General features: G+C 32.3%; 2 protein-coding genes across 2 annotated transcripts; both read left to right on the top strand.

Annotated features, from left to right (window-relative positions):
- The first annotated feature begins 1,740 nt into the window (after positions 1-1,740).
- On the top strand, positions 1,741-2,885 carry LOC123923108 (glutamic acid-rich protein-like). The gene has a single exon (XM_045975756.1). It carries the CDS (start codon positions 1,842-1,844, stop codon positions 2,712-2,714), a length of 873 nt encoding a protein of 290 aa, XP_045831712.1. The 5' UTR covers positions 1,741-1,841; the 3' UTR covers positions 2,715-2,885.
- A 2,742-nt stretch (positions 2,886-5,627) lies between these two features.
- LOC123920741 (F-box protein CPR1-like) lies at positions 5,628-6,970 on the top strand. Its single transcript, XM_045973043.1, has 2 exons — positions 5,628-6,493; positions 6,605-6,970. Exons 1-2 carry the CDS (start codon positions 5,628-5,630, stop codon positions 6,927-6,929), a joined length of 1,191 nt encoding a protein of 396 aa, XP_045828999.1. The 3' UTR covers positions 6,930-6,970.
- The last annotated feature ends 8,342 nt before the right edge of the window (positions 6,971-15,312 follow it).

The raw sequence follows: 15,312 nt of genomic DNA, 5'->3' as shown, positions 1-15,312 counted from the left end.
TTACATTAATTAATTATTATTATTATTAGGAAAATGTTAATTAGTATACCAGAGGCACTAGTTATTATTAGACAAATGCTAACTAGTGCATCAGAGTCACAGTTAAGAGTACAAACTTAGAAAATTTTCCTTGAAAGTTGTATCGTCAAACATTTACAAGTTTAAATTTTGGTTTTTTTAATGTATATCTTTTATTTTATTTTTCTTTTTAGTTCTTTAACTAGTATATCCAGTTCACTAAGTTAGCAAGACTCTTATTATTATGGAGGAGTGCTAGCAAGACACTCTCTAACAAACACATATCTCAACACACTCTCTTTTATTGATTAAAACTTAGGCAAATGCTAACGAGTGCCCCCGAACACTCTTTAAGATTTTAAATTGTAAGTTTTTTTTTACAGAATTTATATGAGAATGTTTAAAGTCAACGCATTGAAAATGTAGTGTTTTATTTTTTGAATAATTTTTTTTTAAATGAAATGCTCAAAGAGTATATGAAAATCCTCGTTAGCAAAACCCTAAAATTTATACGGATCCAAAAATATTTATATGGGACCCATATTTTTAATGGGACTCATGAATTCCTTTAGCATTATTCTTATTATTATTATCCAGCAAGATCACTATGCATGGAGGCTGACTAATTTTCAATAATGTGACTTGGCTTTGAAGGCCGTTCCCTTCATTGGCCCTCTCTCCTGATCTTCCTTGCCGCATCAGCCGGGGAGTTTGGCCCCAAACCAAGAATAGCATGAGTGCTACTTGACAATCAAATCTCAATTTGTTCAACAAGAAGATAGAAGATGAAAGTTGCAAATTTCTATGACTAATAATACTCACGAGATGACAACTGGCTACTACTTACCCTTCAAGTACAGCTATCATAGTTCATTGACAAAATGCATTATGAATATGTAAGCTTTGTTATAGTGCCTAACATGCCATTTGCCTAATGATAATTTTCAATCATGAACATTTATGGAAACACTTAGCCTATGTTTGATGATTAGTGTAGTTTTTGTAAGATAGATTACCGGAATTCTAACATACTCATCATGATATTAAATATACAATTAAATGATGAATTCTCAATATTATCTCTCATGAAAATAAATCGGACTACTTTACGTCGTGATCGGAGTTCGAACCTCAGCTCTCTCACTTGTGTCTATGTCAATTGATAATACTGTATCATTTCATCTCTCTACCAAAACAAAAAAACAAAACCTCACCACTTGTATCTTTCTTTAGCTTGTGACTGAATCAATGAACAACTAAAAACCTCTATCAAATTTTAGAATATATAATTTGATCCGTAACATCTATGTAATGCGATATATGGCTAATTGAATCGGTTGTCTTAGTTATTTTTTCTTCTTTTTAACGCAAAAAAGCGAGTTGAATATCAAAATATTGATATTCTATGTACTATAAATGTTTATATGTATTTTTTTTTCTACACTATATACATATTTCAAAAACACATGAAAAAAAAAAACTTAACACTGTTTCTAACATCATTTTTTTAAAAAAAAAAACTCTAACATCAATTTTTTGATATCCAAACATCCATGAAATAATATATAGAAGTAATAATAGTATGCCTCACCATATATAACAAATATTTTTATTATGCACAATACTCTTTAAATTATTTTCAGAAACCAACAAAAGTAATAATAGAATCACTCTCTCCACACACAAATCACCACTATATATATAATAATGAGTCCTTCATGCCTTTAATTCACCAAACCATCTAATCTCTCACTTCGATCAATCTCCATTTATCAATCTCTTCTTAGTTTCCTTTCATTTCTTCAATAGAGTGAGTGAACACTATGGATATGATGTGTCAACTCAAATTCCAAAATATATCAACACTAACTCAAGGGATGAAAACTAATAACTCCAATCTGATTAAATTCACTCAATTACTCATTTCAATATCATTGTTGTCCTTCATCTTTTCACCTTCTTCATTGTTTGTTTTTCTCCATTACTTCAAATTCTATTTCTCTACTCTACCTTTTCAACTCTTTACTCATAACATAGACAAGAACAGCATGTTTCTCCTTTGTAATGGCCTCCTTGTTTTTGTCGGTTTAACTAAATCTTTCTCCGCCTCTTCTAGTGATGACGATAAATCTTCTGATAGCTCAGATGATTTACCATCATCAAAGTATATTGAAGAAGAAGACAAAGAAGATGATTGTTCACAATCTCATGTCCTTGATGTTGAAGCCAATGATACAATGTTGGTTAGAGAAGATGAGAAGATAACTAGTGAACCGGATGAACAAAATGCTGCAGCAGAGGAAGAAGTAGAAGAAAATATTGAAAATATAATACTTATAGATGAAGAACAAGGAGAAGAGATGAATGATGTAGAAGAAGAAGTTGAACTATTTGATGCAAATAATAATGAAGAGGGAGATATAGGGTCAGAAAATGATTACATTCTAATTCAAGAAATCAACATAGAAGAAGAAGAAGAAGAAGAAGAAGAAGAAGAAGAAGAAGAAGAAGAAGAAGAAGAAGAAGAAGAAGAAGAAGAAGAAGAAGAAGAAGAAGAAGAAGAAGAAGAAGAAGAAGAAGAAGAAAGTTGTATAAGCACAGAGGAGCTAAACAAAAAATTTGAAGATTTTATTAGAAAGATGAAAGAAGATTTAAGAATTGATGCTAGACAGCATTTAGTCAATGGTTTGATTTAAGTAACATCATCAACCATAGGATCTTCTTGAACTTTAGTTGTATTCATCCCTTATATTTTGCAATACTATTTCTCTGAAATTTCCACCATGTCAACAAAGAGCAAATTTGCATGCCAAAATGACTGAACAGTGGCCTCCAGCTTTTTGTAGGATTAATTAACCATTGCCCAAGAAGGATGACACCGATTAGAAATTTCACAACCCATGGGTTGTGGCCTTCTAACAACACTTGGCCTACTTCTAGGTCGAGATTTTGAATGTCCTACGCAAGTTATAATTTTAGTGTTTTTTTATTTTTATTTTTTATAAGTCATATAATTATAAAATATATAAATATAATGGGAAAAAAAAATTAAAGATAATACTTTCAATCGTTAAAATCTCTCTGATAATTTTTCATTCTTCAAATTAATTTCAATATTAAGATCATAAGAGTCTAAATCTATTTTAAAATTTAGTTATAATAATTAATAAATTTATTTATTTTAACACACACGGACGCATGCACGCACACACGAGTGAACGCACGCACGCACATACACACTAAGTAAAAAAAATTAACCTAAGTATCTCTTGGCCGAATTTAAAGTGGACTCCGAATATACGTTTTTGGGAGCAAGAGTGGAAAAGGGATCTGGATCCTCAAATGAAAACAAAGACTAATCAAAACAATCTTGTGAATTATTATTCCTTGGAACATTATTGCTGGGAATATTATTCCTATCAATGTGTTTGGTAAATAAATAAAGTTTCTTGGAACATTTTTAAAATAAATTCAATTAACATTTTAAAATATTATAAAAAGGACCAAATAAAAATTTCAAAGTGTTCTTTATAAAAAGGACTGGAGGGAGTATTTGGGTGAATAAGTAAAAATAAATAAATAAAAGTCAAAATAAAATTGGAAATAAACCAACTTGATATAAAAATTATCTTCTCTTTTTTGCCAAAAGAGCAATTAAGAATATATGTATGTTTTGTATTGTAAATAAAAAAAGGTCATATTTTCACCTATATATATACTGGCTAATTTTTAAGGGAAATATTCCGGATGTTTCGTCATTATTGGAGACAATCAAACTTCATTCTTGGTTGTGGTTCACTAGTCGGTATGGGCGTAGGACTTGTACTCCTTTTTCTTTTTGGTGTTTAAATCTCATGTCTTGTATTATGAGCACTTAGTTTAGTGCTCTTTGTTGTAAGAGTTTGAGTACCCCTTTGTACTTCCTTATAATAAAATTTTGATTATAAAAAAAAAATACTGGCTAGACACATAACTTTGACATTCAAATATACACAATTAAAAAAAAAAAAATGATGAAGACAAGTTTGATAATATTGATGATATGGTTTTTCTTAATTCCATCATCCTTTGCTACATTTCAGTATTTCAAAATGAGCATGCAATGGCCTGCTGCTTATTGTAGGAATAAGAATATCCGTTGCCAAGGAGGGAGGGCACAACTTGGAAGGTTCACAATCCATGGGTTGTGGCCTTCGAACAACACTTGGCCTAACCAGATCACATGTCATACCATTATTTCACAAGGTCAAAATTTCCTACTTAATATGGTGAGTATACTCTAGATAATAAACCAACAAATTAAATTATTATTATTAAATAATATCTCATTATAGTCTATTCAAATAAGGGTAAAATTTAAGGTATAGCAATTTATGTACTCTTTTAAATTTCAACTTCTTTTAAAGAGTACATAAATTACAAGAGCTGTAAGACCACTATGAAATCTCATAAACCCAATTTCAATATCAAGATCATAAGAGTCTAAATCTATTTTAAAATTTAGTTATAATAATTAATAAATTTATTTATTTTAACACATACGGACGCATGCACGCACACACAAGTGAACGCACGCACATACACACTAAGTAAAAAAAATTAACCTAAGTATATTGGCCGAATTTAAAATGGACCCCGAATATACGTTTTTGGGAGCAAGAGTGGAAAAGAGATCTGGATCCTCTCCTTCAATAGTGTCTACATCTGTCTCTCAACTATGCTCATACAACGCATTTAATCAAACTCAGTTTTTTCAAATGGCATACGATATTTGGAGTAGAATTGATCTTGTTGCAATCCTTCAACAAGGAGGCATTACACCTCAATCAAATGTCCACTATGTTCCGGATCGATTTGTTACTGCCATAATGATGCACAGTTACGCTGGTCGTTTACTTTGGCGGTCTGAACTTCGCTGCGCTAATAATGGTGAGTTGCTCGAAATAAGGCTCTGCTTAGATCAATCGGGAAGCAATTACATGAATTGCTCTTATGCTGGAAATTGTTATCAGCCTAGATTTCACAATATGGTACTATGGATGCCATGAGATTGCATTAGTATATGATGCATTTAGTGAAGAAGAAAAAATAATGAATAAATTACATCATTATATCCTATAAAAATTGAGTTTAATTGTTTTGCACCGTTGGTGTAAATTATTTTTACACATGCATCCAATGACGTGTTGTCACATCATTTAATGAATGTGACACATCATGTGTTTTTAATTACTATACATGATGTGTCGGTATATTATTGGACGTATGTGCAAAATAAATTTACACCGACGGTGCATATAAATTAAATTCATAAAAATTACTCCCTCCGTCCCTAAATATAAGAGTTTAATTTGACCGCTGCACGTACGTCAATGCGCAATTTTGATCACTAATATCTTTAATTTCTATTAGTACATGCTAAGGACACATTATGTAACACTATAATAATTATTTGATTTTTCCCTTGATAAACAAAAAAAAAAGTTTTTTTTTTTTAAAAAATTTTTTTTTTGACTCAAATACATAGCCAGATAGTTGTTGTAAAACCAAAAAATCTTCATCGCTGCTCTGAGTGCTGTTTCGATCTCATTCCAAATTGCAACCGTGAGATGGAGAAATGTGTGCCAATGGCCGCCGGAAAGAATGAAGATTTAAAGTATGAGGTAAGCAACAACAACAACAGGATCAATGTTCATATTCCTGATGATATTGCTTTCTCTATTTTATCAAAATTACCTATTAAATCTTTGAAGCGTTTTGGATGTGTACGTAAATCATGGTCTCTATTATTTGAAAATCCCTATTTCATGAACATGCTCCGCAACCATTTCTTGTATAATAATAACCGTCATTGCTCCGATTACGGTGGTGATACGTTTCTCTTCCTATATGAGCCTTTACGCCCTCATTACTACCGTGCCTCGTTCTATTTGCTCTCCAATGACAAATTTGAGGATAGGATCAAATTAGATTTGCCACCTCCATTTGACGGAGATGATATTGCAATGTATATTTTAAGTTCTGTTAGTGTTAATGGCATTTTCTGTCTTGGGAAAGATACAAGGAGAGGAATTGTGAATTCCTTCCAAGCTGCATTATGGAACCCGGCTACCGCTGAAGTCATGGGCATTCCTCCCAGCCCTGATGAATCTGTACCACCTTATAGGGATCCTTTTTTTATATTTCACGGGTTTGGTTATGACAATGTTAAAGATGACTATAAACTTATTCGTTATATAACATTTTTTCAAGTAGTTGACGAAGAGGAAGATGTGCCATATGAAGATAGATCGTATGACCCCTTGTTGCAGATATACAGTCTTAGAAGTAACTCTTGGAGGATACTCGATGTCAATATGCCTGATGGTTATGATATCAGTATGATTACTTTTGAGAAACCTATGGGAGTATACATGGATGAAGTGTGTCATTGGTGGGGTACAACTGATTTTGGTAATGGTGAAGGCTATTTGGTGTCATTTGACTTGAGAAATGAGGTGTTCTTTATAACACCAACACCGGTAGAGTTAGACATGGATCTAAGTCGTGATCCTATATCTATAGAGTGGCCAGACGCTATAGATAGACGATTGGTGGTGTTAAATGAATCTATTGCTTTTATCTCAAACCGTTTCAAGGCTACTACTTATCACATTTCAATTTTGGTTGAACTCGGTGTGAAGGAATCGTGGATCAAACTCTTTATTGTTGGGCCCATACCTTCCCTTGACTGGCCCATTGCAGTTGGGCAGAAGGGTGGCATTTGCTTCAGACAAACAAATGATGAACTAGTCTGGATTGATTTAAGCACCCAAATAATTGATGAGATTGGTGTTAAAGGGGAGAGATACTGTTATCAAATGGGAATTTACAAGGAAAGCCTTCTTCGTATTGGAGGAATTAATGATTAACTGTTTTTCATGTTTTTTCTCAAGAGGAAGCCATTTTGTGATACAAATCTTGCTTTATGAATTTTATTTTGAATTTTTACTCTCTTTCTATTTGCAAACTGATGTAGTTTTTATTTCAATAATAAACTTACTGTATTTATTATTACAATCAAGAATTGACATTCCCTTTTCCCTTACTAATACAAGTGTTTGCCTCCCTCCCATGATTGTATGTTATTATTCTTATTGAATATATATATGATAAACTTGAATTCAAATTACTAATCATGATAAAATTAAGCTAATAGGCTGCTTGCTGATCCTTCTTGACTCGGATAAAACAGTAGGTATTTAGTTATGCATATGCTTCTTAGTTCTTACTTGGTCTGCCCGCATATGAATCTTTGTTTTGTAACATTTAGTCATTCACCGTGTGACAATATAGTATTTTTATATCTTTTATCTATTCTATGCATGCATCCCCCAATATTTACCAAGTTGACTACTCCTCCTATTGCTGTTTATACATCTTGCTTGCATTATGTCGTCTGATTTGCAAGGTTATTTCAAATTTATCTTATTTTGGTATTTATATTTGGAAATTGCATGTATTAGCCCACATCTAACTAATGGTAATCAGTGAATTTTCTACTCTTTGTAATTCATTCAGTTGCCTTATAGTTGTGTAATTAATTATGCCAAACTAACTTTTAATTTGAAATTCTGTTCTGTTCTGTTTTCTTTACTCTTTTATTTTCAGCAAATGTTGAAATGTAATCATTCGTTGAAGTGGATTTTTCCTGGCAAGCTATGGAACACGACCTATATATCTTTAGGAAGAACAAATTATGATTTGGTTAATACTAATCTACACAACTTTGGTCACTCAGATTTCTAATGTTTATGAGTATATATGTTTTTAGTTACGAATATGTTGAGTATGTTCAAGTGTTTGTTTAGTGCTTTTATTAAGAGTTTGTTGTTATTCAAGACAATGTTGGTCAACATTTCATGTTGTAATTAGTTTGATTAGATGGTGAAGCCTTTGTGAAGGTGAAAAAGAATATTGGTTATTTACTCGGAACTGTGTTCAGAATGAAGGTTATTTACTAAGACCACCACAAGAGTTTCGCTTGGATTTAAATATGTGATTTTGGTTCGCCATTGTGGGAGTGTTGGAACAATTTAATGTTTAACACTTGTTTAATTAGTTTAGTTTTAAAGAAAGATAGTCAAAGACAAAGGGAGAGAAGAATAATAAAAGAGAAATGAAGTTTTGAGAAAGGAATGAACACACATAAAAGTAATAATAATTGAATACAGTTTGATTTAGTTGATAGTATCTAATAAAGAAGAAAGTGGCTTTAGGCTGCTCTCTGCCAAGCTGGCAACCACTGTTCCACGCTGGCATAGTCAGTTACACTTAGCTGGCAATATTGTTAGGATGCCATCACTTTTAACTATGCAGTTAGACTTCTGTTTACACACCGTTTAGAATCTGTTAGAAGCTACACTAGTATATAATAGCTTCTTTCATCACTGTAACAATTAGGATTTTCATTACTATTCATCAATGAATAATAAGTTGCAGAGCAACTTCACAATATGTGCAATTCTAAAGATTGAAATCTAATATGGTATCAGAGCAATTTCGCGAACGCGAAGAACAAAGTCGGTGATTGATTTAGTACCTTTCTTGACAGTCTTGAGTTCAGATCGGAGTTGACGAACCTTAGCTTTCAGATGAGCGTTGAAATATTTATGGATTTGTTCCCAAACCTGAAAAGCATGACGGCAACCGACGGTGCGTGGAAGAACTGACTCAGCCAATGTAGAGAGCAACCACGTGAACAACATCTGATCTTGGAGATCGTAAGCTTCAGAGACTCTGTCTAGCATACGATCGGATTTCGAATCGAATTTTGCCGGAATTTGATGATTAACGACAAAACGGTGCAGTTTGTGAAAGAGGATTACACCTTCAACCTGTTGATTCCAAAGCAGAAAGTTCTTGTCGTTGAGCTTGATGGAGAGTTTCGGTGCAAATGAAACGGTGCCGGAGGTGCTTCCGGTATTGAAAGTTATTTATGTTTTATTTTAAATCGTCCTTTTTGTTAATATCTTTAACTTTAATAGAAGCGAGTTGTAGGAACCAAAACAATTGAAATCAAAAGAACAGAAAAGTATTATTAAAAACTGTTCCGGCCTGAAACTGTTGTGACCATTGCCAACTAAGATATCATGCTCAAGGTCGAGTCTTTGTTGTTTGGGTCAATTGAATGACTTTCTCGTCTTTGGTCCTTCATCCTTTTGCATTGTTCACTTTAGATAATAGGATGATGGACGGAGCATCTTGTGATGGCTATAACTCAATCAATGTTACACTTCAGCCTTTTAGGCCTAGTCTGAGATATATCAAATTTTTTATGAAAATTGAAGAATACAAATCTCCCCCAAGGGTTTCCCCTACAAAGGATTTCTTCTTTTACTCGAAAGAATCTGTCGAAAGAAAAGAATGAAGCAGGGCTATTTATTTAAGTTACGCAGATGTGTGCAGGAAGCCATGAGGGTAGTACCCCCAGAATGGACGATGCCCGACCTTGTTCAGGTATCCTAATTGACCCTAACTAAATTTCCCGTCTATCCTAGCACGGGAAACCTAGGCCCCTAATGCTTCACTTGCTTTATTGCAACTTTGGCTAGCTAAGAAAGGTGTGGTTAATAATAATTTAAGACAAACGGTGTGTTCTTTGTCTATTATATATGTATTTAACCTTTGTTTCTTTTTTTAAGTTTCTAAGTATTTTCTACATATTTCGGTAAAAAATAAATCACATGCCATGAAGTAAGTATTCCTTCATTTTAAATAGGAAATGATTGTATGCTTCCAAGTCCAAATTAATGGCAAAAGTTAATATGCATAAGGGGATGTTTATGCATGGTGCATAAGCCCAGAATTACTCGCGCGCCCCCTAGAAATTTCTCGCGCGCGCCCCCCAGCCCCCCCAAAGGCTCGCTATCCCCACCCCCTTTCTGCTGATGCACACGTTTTGTTTTTATTTTTAGCCTACTAGGCCTGAAAGCCCAATTGCTACGCGCGCCCCCCAATTGCTACGCGCCCCCCCCCCCATTTTCTAGCCCCCCAATTTCTAGCGCACCCCCCCCAGGTTTTTTTTTTTTTTTAGATTTCTAGGCTTTTTTTTTTGTCTCAGAATCGAATTTGAACGGCAATGAAGAACGTATGAATTAGACTCGAATTGGGTAGCTTGGTTTTTCTTTTTGTGATGAGGTTTTTTTAGTGATAAAATATTTGTGTTTTTGCTGAATGGAGACAAAGTAGAGTGATTAATTTTTTTTATTTTTTTATTTTATAATTGTTGAGTGATTATTGGTTAGAGAATCTTGAGATGTTAATTTGGTTCAGTAATAGTAATAATAATGAAGGAATATTATTTCAATAATACAATAAATTCAATATTAAAAACACAATATTGATTTCAATAAACACATAAAACCATTTTATAATACAAATGGTTTCACTTTTTAACTCTCTGAAACCATTTAACCAGCATAATGGTTTTCAGGATTTTTAAAACATAAAAACACAATATTGATTTCAATAAACACATAAAACCATTTTATAATACAAATGGTTTCACTTTTTAACTCTCTGAAACCATTTAATCAGCATAATGGTTTCCAGGATTTTTAAAACCATAAAAACACAATATTGATTTCAATAAACACATAAAACCATTTTATAATACAAATGGTTTAACTTTTTAACTCTCTGAAACCATTTAACCAGCACAATGGTTTCCAGAATAATTGTAACGAAAATTCACCGTTCATCTTCTCTTACGCGAAACAGTGAAAACGTGATCACTGTTCATCCGCGATCACTGTTCATCTTCTTCACCTTCTCTCACGAACTCACACCTTCTCTCACGAACTCCGATTCCAATTCATCTTAAAAATTGCAAAACTCCGATTCCGATTCCGATTCATCTCAGAAATTGCAATTCGTTCTAGTTTTCGGTCGATTCAAGAGAATCAATTTGTAAGATTCCGATTGGAAAACGAAGATAGCGAGAGCGAAGAAGATTGAAGAGCTTGCAGCGGTTACAGCGATGATGGTTTGGCATGATTTTAGTTTAAAACTAACTACTAAAATAATTAACCATACATAATACTCTGAAATTTATCCCTAATCAATAAAATAAAATAAAATAAAATCAATCAAAATTAAAAGCGTGATAAAAAAAATCTGAGGGGTGCGCTAGAAATCTAAAAAAAAAAAAAAAAAACCTGGGGGGGTGCGCTAGAAATTGGGGGGCTAGAAAATGGGGGGGGGGCGCGCGTAGCTATATGGGGGGAGCGCTAGAAATTGGGGCTAGAAAATGGGGGGCGCGTAGCAGTTGGGGGGCGCGCGTAGCAATATGGGGGGCGCACATAACAATTATGCATGGTGCATAAGCTTGGGCTTATGCACCTTAACCGGACCCCAAATTAATTTATAATCAAAGAGAAATGAAGAGAAGAATAAAAAGAAATGAAGTTTAGAGAAAGGAATGAACACACATAAAATTAATAATTATAATCAAAAAAAATTATTCATAAGGATTAATTGATTACAAAATGCAGAGTTATATTCACTATAATCAGGGACGGATCCAGAAGTTTATCATACCGGGGGCCATAAAATAGTAAAATAATAAAAATAAATGTAGATTTTTTTGTTACACTGTCCATGTAATATTTTTTTTTTATGTTACCGTGTTATATTTACGAAGTGCTTGTTTAATAGTGACTGATGACTAATTACCTCCAGGAAATATGTGGGGCACAAAAAATGAGTTAGTCCCCTCAAACGAATTTTGTTCATACACAAGAGCCAAATATCAAACTTTTGACCACTTACTTAACAGACCCAAAACTTTTACCACTTAAAACAACTAATTTTTTGTTAATTAAAAGGCTATATTTTTACTAATTCAACATTTATAATTGTTCAACAATATAAATATTTTTACACCATAAATACATATCAATTAAATTCTTATTTATATAATGTAAATGATAAATAATAGATATAATATACTAATCGTATATGATATATTATGTATATGTATGTATGTAAATGAGGAGCAGGGGGGGCCTTGGCCACTGCTTACCCCCTCCAGGTCCGTCCCTGACTATAATACCAAGCAATCCAACGAACTCTAACGATCTCAATGCAACTAACCAACTAACAACACGAGGAGCTTCAATATTCAGTGGATGTGCATCTTAGAAAGAAGTATCAAAATTACTATTATTCTTTTGGTAAAATTACACTAGGTTTTTTTTATCTTAATGAAATTTTGAAATTGAAAGAAGATGAAGTAAACAAACACATAAACTAATACTATTTTGAAGTGTTTTTTGGTGTAATTTTTTGTGGATAGATAAATGGACCAGAGTTTGAACACAGGTTTTGACGTCCAACACTAATAATTTCAGCATTTTTGCTAGTTGAGTTACGATTTATGGGCTATTGGTATAATTTATTATAGTTTAATGAACATGATGAAGATGGCTAACATTCATAATTTCTAGGTATTTAATTGATATGCACCGACGGTGTGAAATAATTTTACACTGTCAACCAATATCAATCATGTTTTCCGCCACATCACCTCACTTTCTTGATATGACATGGCAAAATAATGGTTGTTTATTGGACGATGGTGTAAAACTATTTTACACCATCGATGCATATCAATTAAACTCTTAAAAAAATTAAAAAAATTAAATTTATCTTATGTGGTCTATACCACATCAGCGTTTTTTGATCAAAAAATTAAATCAATGACTAATTTGTGCGTGTTTATAAAGATAAAAGATTGATATGAGAAGAAAAAATGATAAAGAATCAATATTTATAGATAAATAAGATAAAAAACATATAGTGTATTTTTCCCTATTTTTTTTAATGTAAAATTAGAGGTTTTATCTTATTTATTTGTATCAGTTAAATTCTTTATTTTATTTTTCTATTTAGGTCTTTATATTTTTTAAAATGCAAAAAGTTGTCCTTTTTATTTATTTTCTATTTAAATAAAAGGTGTTGATGTGTATTAAAAATATTGAGATGGCAAAGCCAAGAAAGATTATAAAATATATAAATATTTTGAATGTCCTATGCAAGTTATAATATATAAATATTTTTTATAAGTCATATAATTATAAAATATATAAATATAATGGGAAAATAAATTAAAGATAATACTTTCAATCGTTAAAATCTCTCTGATAATTTGTCATTCTTCAAATTGATTTCAATATCAAGATCATACACTACTAGAAAATTCGCTTTTAGAGACCGATTTAGAGACCGAAATAATTCGGTCGCTATAGAGACCGAATTAGAGACCAAATTTCAAGTTTCTAAGTTAAAAAAAAAATTGGTCGCTAAATCGGTCGCTAAGTAATTAGAGAGACCGAATTAGAGACCGATTATTAGCAACCAATATTTCGGTCGCTGTTAGAGACCGAACTAGAGACCAAAAGTTTTATCTTCAAAGTAAAAAAAGATTCGGTCGCTAAATCGGTCGCTAAGGGATTTTAGAGACCGAATTGGAGACCGATTATTATGAGCGACAGTAGTTCCGACGCAAATTAGTCTCTAAGCCAGTCTCTAAGTTCGGTCACTATTTCAGTCTCTAAAATCAGTCGCTAATTTGGTCGCTAAAATTCGGTCGCTAGCTTGGTCACAACGAAGTAGCGACCAGGGTCGTTGATGCTGATTTTAGTTGGTCGCTAAATCGGTCGCTAACGGATTTAGAGACCGATTTTGATGAAAATCGGTCTCTAAATCGGTCGCTAAAAGCGAAATTTCTAGTAGTGATAAGAGTCTAAATTTATTTTAAAATTTAGTTATAATAATTAATAAATTTATTTATTTTAACACACACGGACGCATGCACGCACACACGAGTGAACGCACGCACGCACATACACACTAAGTAAAAAAAATTAACCTAAGTATCTCTTGGCCGAATTTAAAGTGGACTCCGAATATACGTTTTTGGGAGCAAGAGTGGAAAAGGTATCTAGATCCTCTCCTTCAATAGTGTCTACAACTGTCTCTCAACTATGCTCATACAACGCATTTAATCAAACTCAGTTTTTTCAAATCGCATACGATATTTGGAGTAGAATTGATCTTGTTGCAATCCTAAAGGAGGCATTACTCCTCAATCAAATGTCCACTATGCTCCAGATCGATTTGTTACTGCCATAATGATGCACAGTTACGCTGGTCGTTTACTTGGGCGCGTGGCCTGAACTTCGCTGCGCTAATAATGGCGAGTTGCTCGAAATAAGGCTCTGCTTAGATCAATCGGGAAGCAATTACATGAATTGCTGCTGGAAATTGTTATCAGCCTGGATTTCACAATATGGTACTATGGATGCCATGAGATTGTATTAGTATATGATGCATTTAATGAAAAAAAAAATAATGAATAAATTGCATCATTATATAGTTTAAAAATTACTCCCTCCGTCCCTATATATAAGACCTAATTTGACCATGACACGTAAACAAATGCACAATTTTGATCACTAATATTTTAATTTCTATTAGTAAATGCTAAGGACACATTCTCTAACACTATAATAATTATTTAATTTTTCCCTTAATAAACAACAAAAAAAGCTTTTTTATATTTAATTTTTGACTCATAAATACATAGCCAGTTACTCACTCCGGACACAAATATAAGCAAAAAAACACTTCAAATTTTGGTCACTATTATAAGCAAAAGTTAACAACTTTTAAACTAATTAATACTACTATTTCTAATATACATTTATTTAATTCTATTTTATTTTAGGCATTTATTTCACTTTTACGCTTTTACACTTTTTAAAATGGGTAATATAGTAAACTTTTCAAAGACTAATCAAAACAATCCTCGGATTTATTATTCCTTGGAACATTATTGCTGAGAACATTATTCCTATCAATGTGTTTGGTAAATAAATAAAGTTTCTTGGAACATTTTTAAAATAAATTCAATTAACATTTTAAAATATTATAAAAAGGATCAAATAAAAATTTCAAAGTGTTCCTTATAAAAAGGACCGGAGGAGGTATTTGGGTGTATAAGTAAAAATAAATAAATAAAAGTCAAAATAAAATTGGAAATAAACCAACTTGATATAAAAATTATCTTCTCTTTTTTGCCAAAAGAGAAATTAAGAATATATGTATGTTTTGTATTAAATAAAAAAGGTCATATTTTCACCTATATATATACTGGCTAGACACATAACTTTGAAATTCAAATATACACAATTAAAAAAAATAAAATGATGAAGACAAGTTTGATAATATATTGATGATATGGTTTTTCTT

The sequence above is a fragment of the Trifolium pratense genome, linkage group LG4 (genome assembly GCF_020283565.1).
Source record: "Trifolium pratense cultivar HEN17-A07 linkage group LG4, ARS_RC_1.1, whole genome shotgun sequence".
Taxonomy (NCBI): Eukaryota; Viridiplantae; Streptophyta; class Magnoliopsida; order Fabales; family Fabaceae; genus Trifolium; species Trifolium pratense.
This window is presented reverse-complemented; position numbering and strand designations above follow the sequence as displayed.

Excerpts from the sequence above, each read along its gene's own strand:
- LOC123923108 (XM_045975756.1), top strand. The coding sequence starts at position 1,842 with ATGGATATGATGTGTCAACTCAAATTCCAAAATATATCAACACTAACT.
- LOC123920741 (XM_045973043.1), top strand. The coding sequence starts at position 5,628 with ATGGAGAAATGTGTGCCAATGGCCGCCGGAAAGAATGAAGATTTAAAG. Across the intron at positions 6,494-6,604 it reads AATGGTGAAGGCTATTTGGT|ACGATTGGTGGTGTTAAATG; the intron begins GTCATTTGACTT and ends CGCTATAGATAG.